The sequence below is a fragment of the Euprymna scolopes genome, chromosome 26 (genome assembly GCF_053919585.1).
Source record: "Euprymna scolopes isolate OS-2025 chromosome 26, ASM5391958v1, whole genome shotgun sequence".
In the NCBI taxonomy this organism is placed as follows: Eukaryota; Metazoa; Mollusca; class Cephalopoda; order Sepiida; family Sepiolidae; genus Euprymna; species Euprymna scolopes.
Genome location: NC_136507.1, coordinates 83610749 through 83622671, shown reverse-complemented (window position 1 = coordinate 83622671; position 11923 = coordinate 83610749). Strand labels below are relative to the sequence as shown.

The following is an 11923-nucleotide window of genomic DNA, read 5'->3' as shown; positions in this document are numbered from 1 at the left end:
CTTTTTCACTGGTTTATTTCTGTACCATGTTAAAAATTTCAAACTGATACAGAGAAAAAGTTAATTTCTAATGAATAGAAAATTATTTTATTTGAAAATAAACATTTGCTTTACAAAAATGCCATGAAAAAATTAAATGAAACCGTTTTTTTTTTTGCATAATTATAAATTAAACAAATAAACATTGATTTTTTTTAATTTTCTATACCAAGAATATATTGTCAAATTCAATTAATCAAATATAATAAAAGATTAGTCTCACTCTGTTTTTTGTTATCTTTATTTGTAAATATCAGTCATTTTTTTTTTTCATTTTTTTTAGCAATTTTTACATTCTCACTAGTTTATTTCTGTATTTTGTTAAAAATTCCAAATTGAAACCGAGAAAAGGACATCTTTCTCATGAAATGATTTCATTTGAAATTAAAATTTCACTTTTAAAAAAATGTTATAAGAAATGTCAAAAAATAAAAAAATTCAAAAAATTTAAGAAAATTAAAAAAAAAAAAAAAAAAAACACCAGTTTTTGGTATTATCTTCTTGTATAAAGGAGATGCAATTTTTCTCCTCTGGACAAAACTGTTGTAGGTTGACAACAACAGATGGCACAAAAAAATTATGTTCACGTCATTAGCATTACATTATGTAGCTAGAGAACGCAATTACATACACATTACTTCATAATATTAAAACATTACTTTTATTACAAGGAGCACCATGATCATCATTGTCCTAACCTACAGAGGAAGTAGCTCAAATTTCATCCTCTTTATACCGAGTCCTCTTATAAAACCATTTTACACAGAGTGCATTTATACTTTTTCTTACTTTCCTGGGTGTTAGCCGTCATTAAGTGATTACAGATTTTCTACACAATTGCATATTTTTACCCCCTACGGCATACACATGATTTCTCCCATACATAAATCTGACACAGCTGATTGACTGAGAATTATACATACTACAATACACAGATTCAGTTATTCCAACAATAAACGAACAGTTCTTAATTATATACCATGCCACCAGTTCTGTAAGTACAAACTATTCTTACGTTTTATTTACACAATTCGCATAATTATTCCATTCCGCTTAAATTTATTCATACAATTTGCATAATTATTCTGCTTAGAAATTCTTAACTTTTATTGCTTATTTGTGAACAGATTACACTCCAAAACATAACTCATACACTGACCAGCGAGCGATACAGAGAGAGAGAGAAAATTTTAAATCACTAAAATTAAATCATGCTATTAGTTCACATGTTAGAATGTGGTTAAGAATTATTTTGTTTCATTTACAGAGGTATTGCCACACGAACTTAGGGTCGTTGTACGTTTTTTGTGTGCTCAGACTATTAGAATTGTAAATTACAATGAGCAGTGAGTATCTGGTTACATTTTGAGGGATACAATAATAAACAAAGTCAACAGTATTGCCCCCGGTACTTAGGGTTAGTGTACACCTTTTGCCCGTATGCAGTAAAGGTAATTCTAAGGATATAATTAAAAATCATTGGAATAATCTAAATAGTAGAATCTGAGAGAATTTTTGATTATTTTGTTTTGAAATCTGGTTTGCACGATGGTATTTTGTCATCATAGTACCAAGTGTATCATAAGGAAAATATTTAATTATTCCAAGTTATTAGTGTGGGATGATATGACTTTAAAACCTGATAAAAATATTGAAAATCATAAATCTTTAAAAAAGTAAAAAAATAATTTGAAAAAAGATTTTTACAATGAGAATTATGATTACAATTGTTTTTTATAATACAAAAAAAATTGTGGGTTGACAAAAAAAAAAAAAAAGAAAGTTTTTTTTTTCAAATGGCAGAAAATCTATAGTTTATAAATCAACAGAATCATCCATGTCAGATCATCTTAGAACTTGTGAAATTACAATCGGGACGAGGGTGACAAATACCATTAACAAGAGGTGGGGTTTCAGGAAATCCGAACCAAGCTGAAAAGATAAAAACAAATCGGTAATTAACGTTAAAAAGATGCATTAAATTAGAAAGTTGAATTTTAAATTTCACTTTTAGAAAAAAATATATTAAATTTTAAAAAAAAAAATGAAGCACAAACAAAATTTTAAAATATTTTAAACAAATTTACAACATTCTTTTACTGTTTTCTCAATCAGTAGTTTTTTTTACAGCGAAAAAACAATTTGTTATGATACCGAGCAAAAGTTTGATTTTTAGAAAAAAAGCTAATATTAAAGATGGGGAGGGAGTGTCGGCGCTTAACTGGAGTTATCACCCCGTGATGTTTCTAAAATTCAAACAAAAATTTACAAAAATCCAAGATGTCTGCCTTCAACGCGCTGTCATAAAAACATGTTTTTCTGCTGTAAAAAAAAAAAAAAAAAAAAAAAAAAAGAAACTACTCAATCAAATTAAGTTTATTTTTTTTTCTGAGATCTTCAGTTCAAAACGGATACGTGCAATATAACCTTTTTCGATATTTTCATTTTTTTTATGTCTTGATTAAACTGTATAAGTACCCAAAAATTGTTTACCATTTTCACCCCTCCTTCACTTTAAAATTCACCAAAATTCAGGAAATCAACCAATTTTAATGAAATTTTCAATATTTATAAGGTAATGATCACAGAATATAATGAACCAGTTCTTATTTTTAAAATCATACTTGAAATCTATTATTTTGTGTAAACAAAAAATATCTTTACAAAAGTTACGGTTTTAAATATTAAAAAAAAACATGAATTTAATTTTGTTTTATAAAAATAAAGCGTCATAGATTGTAACAAATTTTTTTTAAAATTAACTTTTTCAGGAACATTACAAAAAAAAGCCTCGTAAGTCTATTAAAAATTATCGCTATAAATTGAAGAAAAATTTATTTTCTTGAACTAATAATATTATCAAATCAAGCATTGTTTTTTAAAAATTTTACTAAAAAAAATAAATAAATAAATAAATAAAATTGCAAAAATAGTTCATATTATTAATAAGATAACATTTTTAGCGTAAATTTTACGGGTGATATTTCAGTATTTTCTTTGCACGCATAAACATCAGCATAAGAAACTTTTTCTATAATCTTGCAAATCAAATGTAAATATTGAACACCAGGAATACACAAAAAAATTAATTAAAAAAAAAAAAAAGGAAAATTGAGACAATGATTCGTTTGTTTACCTACGAATGTACAGCATTGAAAAAAAAAAAAAAAAAAAAAAAAAAAAAAAGCAGACAGTTTTGGCTCTCCCGTTCTACTAATCCCATCTCTAGAAAAATGTTCAGAGAAAAATAAAGAAACTCTTACTTGTGTATATTCATAAAGATTCTAATTAAATAAGCGTTTCCTGTTTTATTACAACAAAAATAAAATAAACGAAATTATTACGCTTATCATGATCCATAGTTTGGTGAAAATCAGCGCTATTTGTGCTTATATTTTAAACAGGACGTGTTTTTCATACCGTAAATTGCTTTTTTGGTTTATCATGAATTTTTTGTGATAAAACGTATGTACATTTTATTAAATTCAATATCTCATGAGCTTAATTTAGTAATTATTGTTGAAATAGTATCAGAAAACTGATAATTACTTTTCGGTAGATTTTTGAAGTTGATTTATTCAGGCTTGAAATTTGAACAAAATGTTTTTTTTAAACATTTTTCACTAAAACACGTAAATATACATGTTTTTACTTTTAGAGATTAACTTTGGTCTTTTATCTTTCAAACACAATAAAAATTTAGATGTAAACTAAAAAAATAATTATGATAAGCCTCTTAAGAAGCATAAGAGTCCGGGGGTTTTTTTCAGTTATTTTTGCCCGTACCGATATGTAATACAGTTGAGTCTTCAGATTAGCTAACATGGGACTTCCGACGAGTTTCAAAATAGAAAGTTGTTGAATTGGTTAATATGCTAGATCACTAAATTTCTCAGGACTCATTAGATTAAAAAGTTTTCTGCATCACTGGTGAGACAAAGATGAATATAATTTCGCATAAAAGTTTTTAAATCTCATAAAAGCAAATTAAAATAAAGAAGAATGAAAGATTAAATTCAAGTCAAGCACTTTCCATGGAATTGACAACCGAGCAGAGGAGACTAACAATGTCTTTATTGCAAGATTATGAAGCCAATACTAAGTAAAAAAGAGTGTACTAAACAACTCCTCCAGAGAGGTAGCAGCTGCAATACTCCATTAACCTCATACAAATAGTAGATGATTGCATAAGGAGTCAAGAAAATTTGGTAAAAAAGTATATAAGAGTAAGACCTACCAGCACATAGTAGTTGCATTTCTCCCCCTGACAACATTCGGCACATTCCCAATCGAGCACTTTCCATGGAATTGACAACCGAGTAGAGAAGACTAACAATGTCTTTATTGCAAGAAAGGGGGTTGTATAGAACAGAAGTGATCAACTTTTATTAGCTTGTTGTGGGGCCAGCCCTCCGGGGACAATCGACCCAACAACTAACAAGGTAGACACAGGCAAAAGTAAACGGCAAAAAGGCAAAGAAGAATGACAGACATGGGTTGTTTGGTTATTTTATAAAGGAAACGTGAAATAGGGTGAGATCTTATGATCTGGATGCTGGTTGTCTGGAAGGTCGCATGTCACAGGCGGCTAAAGACGAGAGGTCTGGAACATGTACTCTAGACGTAGCATGGTTTAAAGTTGCTCACTGAGTCTGGAATGATCGGCTGGATGTCAGGGCAACCTGGAACGGTCGGTGGACACTAAGAATGTGGGGTCAATGCTTAGGTACGGCCGAACAGTAGACACTGAGAACGCAGAGTCAGTGCTTGGGGACAGACAGTAGATACTGAGAACGTGATGTCAGTGTTAAGGAACAGACGAAAGATCGACACTGAGTATGACGTAGGGTCAGTGTTTAGGGACAGACAGTCGGTAGGGAGCCAGATGCAGGCAAGGTTGCAAACCAGAAGAGCAAGATGCAGGCAAGATTGCAGGCCAGAGGAGCAAGGTGCAGGCGAGGTTGACGGAAAGCTGCAGGAGGCGCTGGAAGCCGCTAGAGACAGGAAGTCGCAGGAGTGAAGTGAAGTTCGCTGCTGGTGGGTCTCAGGAGGCAAGCAGTAGTGAATCGCATTAGTGGTATTAGTCCTGATAAGGACTGGTTGGTTAGCCCTGAGAAGGGCTGTTTGAACTGCTGTTGAGATGGCTACTGAAAATCCCTTGGCTGGTGGATTCGGTCGACATGACTGGTAACATCAGTCACACTTCAGTAGCCTCCTCCTGCTCCCAGGCCGATCTGGTTTGACTGGGCCGAGGCAGGCTGTATTCATTTAAGCAGAGTGATGTTAGAGGTGTCGCTACCACAAGACAAACAAACGACTAATTAATTCCAGAACAAAATTTTTGCAATCAAAAAGTAGTTTGGGAGTTTGTTAATTCTATTTGAATTAATTTTGTCTAAAAGTAAAAAGTCAATTGTTTGCATTATTGACGTTAAACTTAATACATTTGAATTCCGACGTGCGTAAAGATGTCAAGGATGGAAAGAAAAGGAAAGCGAATGTGTTCACTGAAACCAGATGTTGTTCATACATTAAGAGTGCGTTAGCTTTTGAGTCCTTTGTTTAAGGAAGGAAGACAAAGAGAAAACAGCGGGGGTGAAGAAAGAAAAACAAAAGAAAATGGAGACAGTGATTTTGAAACCGTGACAAGATTTTGAAACCTGTGCTAAGCAAAAAAGAGTGCACTAAACGACTCCTCCCAAGAGGTAGCAGCTGCAATACTCCATTAGACGCATATAAATAGTAGATGATTGCATAAGGAGTCAAGAAAGTTTGGTAAAAAAGCATATAAGAGTAAGACCTACCGTCACATAGTAGTTGCATTTCTCCCCCTGACAACATTCAGCACATTCCCAATCGAGGTACCAGTCCCGCGAACAGATCTGATTTCTGTTTAAATGACTTCGATATCTCTGGCAGGCCGATGTCGTATTGCAAGATTTGGAAATAAGGAAAATACGTTTCATACGTGGTGTCCAAAATGGAGCCTCTGAAAAAAATTTTTGAAAAAAGAAAAAAGTACAAATCAATAAATAAAACAATTATTCATTGTATACAGTTCATTGAACAGAAGTTGCTATTTTACCTGTAGCCAAGAGAACAGGAATATTAGCAAACATGATAGATTTGTGAATTGGAAATGATGAGTCACACGACGATGTTCACTACACAGGTCTGAACGCTTCTTTCTTAGAACTCCCCGCCTATGGAACACTGCTCTTCTGATTTTCTTCTTGACCGACTACAAGATCGCTGCTTTCAAATCCAATGTAAACAAGTTCAAAATAGTCTGACTATGCTCACTCTACACAAATCTGAACACTTCTCCCCAAGCAACCTGCTTTTATGGTGCCCAGGTGTACCTTAAAATCACGTGTAAGATGTGATTTTTCGAGAACAGTGCGAGATCGTGAGCATCAAAAGACCACAGTCGCCATCTTGGATCTTTTCGTTTTTCCTTTGCAGCCTGCAGGACAGACAGACATGAGCACGTTTTTGTGGTAAGCCTTCTCTATTTTCCCCACCATTGGTACTAGCAACTGAACTCAGCCATTTCCATGATCAGTAAGAAATAATATTAATGTAATTTTTAGAAATAAAAAGGTGCTTATACAGAATAAGAACCGTGATATTGTCAGTATTTTCCAGGCAGTGTATGTAAAATGTCGGAAAGTGAAAATTGTGATTTTTTTTTTTTTTTTTTTTTTTTTTTACAAACACTGTTCAGTTTTGCATTTAATTTTTATTTTATATTTTTTTTTACAAGGGAGTCGGCAATTATCAAGGCTCAAATGCAGTTTAAGGATAAAGATTAACGAGTGTCAGGTGGATGGCAAGAGAACACTATGATGATCAGTACTGGTGGAACTTGGGTAGCGTTTAATTATTTAATAGGACCGCTCAACAAGAATTTGTTTATATTAGACTTGAAAACGAAAATGTTATAGTCAGCAAGGAAGCAATCTCATGGTATCATGTTTCACAAACTGACATTTCTAAGAAAAAAAAAAAAAAAAAAAAAAAAACTTTGCTCAGAGGATTTTTATCCAGTTATGGCTCTTGAATGATAACTACAAGAAAGGCAAATTTGATTTAATATCACATTTTCTGATATTTAGAAAATTACTTTCAAATTAGTGGGGGTCGCCTTGCTTTGCACGGCTGTAAAATACGCTTAGATATATTTTAATTCATGCATATTTCATATTTATTAATTTATTATTAAAGAGCCCATTCTCTATTGATTATTATATTGTAGCTAATATATAGTATTGATTTTGAAACTTGAAAAAAACACTTAGGTGCTATCAGTTAGAATCGAAAGCAAAACATTTAGTGCTCCAACCGCATTTCTTACCAATGTAGCTATTGGTAGATCGGTAAGAAATGTTTAATATTAAACAACTTAACAAAATGATTTGAAGTTGGGAATAAAAATATATCGGCAACTTGAAATGAACAGTTTGCATTTCACTAAAGTACTTGTAAACGAGGCACAAGGATGAAAAATTATGGTGAGGGGACAGATATTGAAGCTTCACTGATAGTGTGGAATTTATTAGATGTGATACTTTAATAAAGTTAAAATAAAATATGCTAAAAATATGTTCATAAGCCAAATTACAACGCAATATTATGAAAATAAACAAATATTTATTTAAAATTGATATTACAGAGATAGACTTCATCCTCAGAATTTTATACATTTTTTTTTCCTCGTCGTGATATTAAATTGAAGAATTTGCATGTTGCCCGCCTGCAGTGTTATTTTTAAATGCCAAAATATAAATTTTAAACAAATAAATATATGTTTATTTTCATAATATTACATTGTAATTTGGCTTATAAAAATATTTTATGTGCATTTTACTTTAAAATTTAAACAACGATTCTATCACAGAAAACACAACTGGCTTTAATAAAGTTACTTTTTTTTTTTAAGAAAAACAATTTTTTCATCTTTTTTTTTTTCCTATGTGAGAAAAAAAAATGAAAAACAGATTCTTTTTTGAATATTAAAAGAAATTCACTTTATTGAAGGAACTGTGTATATTTCAAATTAAAATGATCATGAGATAAAAAGTATCTTGAAAACAGTTTCGAACCTGAATCACAAGAAAGGCATTAAAAACCAAGGTCTACTTACGGACTTGTTTGAAGACGGACATGCAAGTGTCATAGTTTTTCTCGCACTGAATTGTTGTCTTGATGCACTTATCCTTGTTGTCTGGTTGGTTTTCACAGACATAACATTCTAAACTAAAAACTGGAAAAAGAAAAACAGAAAACAAAAACAATTAAAATGTTGAACAGTTGAGGTAGCAGGGTCAGTTGGTAGAGAAATGCTAAGGAAAACATGGACGTGATAAAGATCGATTTTATTAATATTATAATATTACATTATTATTTTCTTGTTATTATTGTTTTCTTATTTTCTTATATTCTTGTTATTATTTTATTTGTTCTTATTATTTTATTATATTATAATTTCATTAATATTTTATTATTTTATTATTAGGGCAATTCCACGAAAATGTCAACCACATTGTGAAAATTAATTTGATATCACTGGAAAGCTGAGACATTCAGGAGTTTAGTTTTTCATATTAAAACGGTAAACTAAATTTTGACTGACATTTGCTTGTAGAACAGAGGGTTTTGTCAATAGTGAAAAAAAAAAAAACAGTTTTGCTGGATATATTTTAAAAATTAATTCAAAGAAGGCATCAACCACTTATTTTTGATAACTATGGAATAGGTTAATGGTAAGAGATGGAAAAAGTGGTTTTCAATATGAAAATTGTCCAAAAATATTTAGTGTTTTATAAGCTCAAAAGCTAGGATCTTTTGTTTTTGTCGTCCGTCACAAAAAAGTAACAAAAAGTTTTCCTACTTTACCTAGTATGGGAATACTGAAGTTTTTTTTTCTGGATTTTAAATAAACAAACTGGATAAAAATTTGTACCTAAAAACTTTAAGTTTAGGAAAATGGCTGTGACGGATGTACACTATTTCTTGTATGTCCGTCACGTACGTCTGTCACAAGAATTTTTTTGATGGTGATGTGCTTATTCTAAAGCATTTTTTTTATGCATCCTAGCAGTTTGGAGAAAGGTTTTTATGTTTTTGTTTTTTTTATAAAACATTATATATAATAAGAATCATTTATTAGTTTTCAAAGCATTATAATTTTAAAACTTATTTAAATAACAAAAAATGCTCCCTTCATAAAAAACAAAAAGTTACAGTTATATTACGAGAGATAATCAATGCTAAAAATGAGAAAAAACTTTGCAAATACGATACATGCTCATGTCGTTAAGAGAGGCATACAAACTCTTTACAAAAGAGTTTGAAGAAGTCACAATCGGCCTTTCAAAATTCTGCTCCCTTAGGCCCTTCCAAATTAAACTTTTGGATCAAATGCGACACAATGTTTGTGTTTGTCAATACCATGAAAATATTTGCCTTATTCTTACCGCCCTTGAACAGTTTACCAATTTGTCAATGTTTTCAGGTTTTGTTGGGCAAGCCACATGTGAAAAAGATAAGGAATGTATCTACCGTAAATGTGACGATTGTAGAAATTACATCGAAATGTTCAAACCATCACCTGAAGATGGGCAAACTTTGATCAAGTATCAACAATGGTAAAAACTAGACAAACGTGCTGAAAAGGTTACAATTTCAGCGACTCAGTGACGTTTTTGATGCCCGAAAAAGCAAATGAATACTTTTCTTATGCACAGATACATCAAAAGATAACAAGATCATTTTACTAATCTTATTGAATACTGTAATGGTTCCTCAGCTGTTCTTTAACTGGATTTCTCAGAGAATGCATTCATTGTCAACCAGAATGAGATTCTATCTGCTCATCAGTCTCACCAGCAAGTCACCATTTTCTCTGGTCATGTTTGGGTTAGCCAAAATGTCAAGGAGAGCTTTGCCATTGTTTCTGACAATTTAGACCACACAAAAGAGGCTGTATACACCTTCATGTCAGGGTTACTTGATTCTATCAGCAAAAAGTCTGACTCCATAAAGTTGTCAAATGTTTTCACAGATGGTCCATCTTCACAATTCAAGAAACGATTCCTGTTTTCAAACCTTCATGAATGAGAAAATGAGCACAATTTAAAAATTATTTGGAATTTCTTTGCAACCTTGCACGGTAAAGATGCAATTGATGAAATTGGTGGTACTATTAAGCGATCGGTTTCGCGAAAGGTTCGTACCACTACACTCGCCCCAAATGATGCTGCAGCCTATAGTGAATTGGCAAGAAACTTGAATACTGGAATAAGAATAACATTTATATCTAGTGACAAAATTAAAGATGTGCTCCAAGACTTCCAGTATGGGAAAAAAAATCTTAGCCGTGACTGACACCATGAAGTTGCATTGCATCAAAGCTCGAAATTCTTGGCAACTCGAGGTAGCAGCATTCTCAAAAGATGAAATCTTCAAAATTGAAAATATATTTAATGCTACTGAAGAAAGTGATAATGATTCACATAAGGCCATGAGTGACACGAATGATGAAATTCCTAATCATGAACAAATAATACCTGACAATGTTGTCATAAACATCCACGACTGTGTTTTAGTTTTGTATGAGGGGGAACAGTTTTCCCGGTGAAGTCAATGTTATTGCTGGCAAAAATTTTGAGGTATTTGTGATGCACAAATCAGGAAACTTATGGAAATGGCCAAAGAAAGAGGACAAAATCTTTTACAAGAAAAGGAACATTGTCCGACGAATCAACCCACCAGCAGTTGCCGGAATGCGAAGACAATTTTCATTTAATGAATTCTGAATTATGATTTTTTCCTACAGGAGGACATTATTTTTGCTTCATTTTTGTTAGTTTCTATTTGGACTTACAAGTCATTTTTAACATAAGGACACTTCTTAGGCTTTTAATACTATTTTGTTAAGATTTATTTAGAACAGTACGTCAGTCACAGAATTTCTGTACATCTGTCACAGAATGAAAAGTGCAATTTTGATCTCAAAAATAAACAATTTTAAGAAGTGTTACATTTTTAAGCAAATCGCCTATTTCATGCAATGAATACCAAATTTTATCAAAATAATATATATATATATATATTCAAAATAATATATATATATTCAAAATAATATATATATATTCAAAATAATATATATATATATATATTCAAAATAATATATATATATATATATTCAAAATAATATATATATATATATATTCAAAATAATATATATATATATATATTCAAAATAATATATATATATATATATTCAAAATAATATATATATATATATATTCAAAATAATATATATATATATATATTCAAAATAATATATATATATATATATTCAAAATAATATATATATATATATATTCAAAATAATATATATATATATATATTCAAAATAATATATATATATTCAAAATAATATATATATATATTCAAAATAATATATATATATATATTCAAAATAATATATATATATATATTCAAAATAATATATATATATATTCAAAATAATATATATATATATATTCAAAATAATATATATATATATTCAAAATAATATATATATATATATTCAAAATAATATATATATATATTCAAAATAATATATATATATATATATATATTCAAAATAATATATATATATATATATATATTCAAAATAATATATATATATATATATATATTCAAAATAATATATATATATATATATATATATATAATTCAAAATAATATATATATATATATATATTCAAAATAATATATATATATATATATATTCAAAATAATATATATATATATATATATTCAAAATAATATATATATATATATATATATTCAAAATAATATATATATATAT

General features: G+C 29.8%; 1 protein-coding gene across 1 annotated transcript in view; it reads right to left on the bottom strand.

The window, feature by feature from the left end:
* Positions 1–262: 262 nt before the first annotated feature.
* Positions 263–11923, bottom strand: part of LOC145248237 (UPAR/Ly6 domain-containing protein cold-like) — a 35850-nt gene continuing 24189 nt past the window's right edge. The window contains exons 2-4 of the mRNA XM_080110117.1: positions 8186–8305; positions 5844–6028; positions 263–1971 (exon numbers count right to left, since the gene is read on the bottom strand). Coding sequence (XP_079966243.1) covers positions 1885–1971; positions 5844–6028; positions 8186–8305 — 392 coding nt within the window. The 3' untranslated portion in view covers positions 263–1884. The remainder of the gene's footprint in view (positions 1972–5843; positions 6029–8185; positions 8306–11923) is intronic.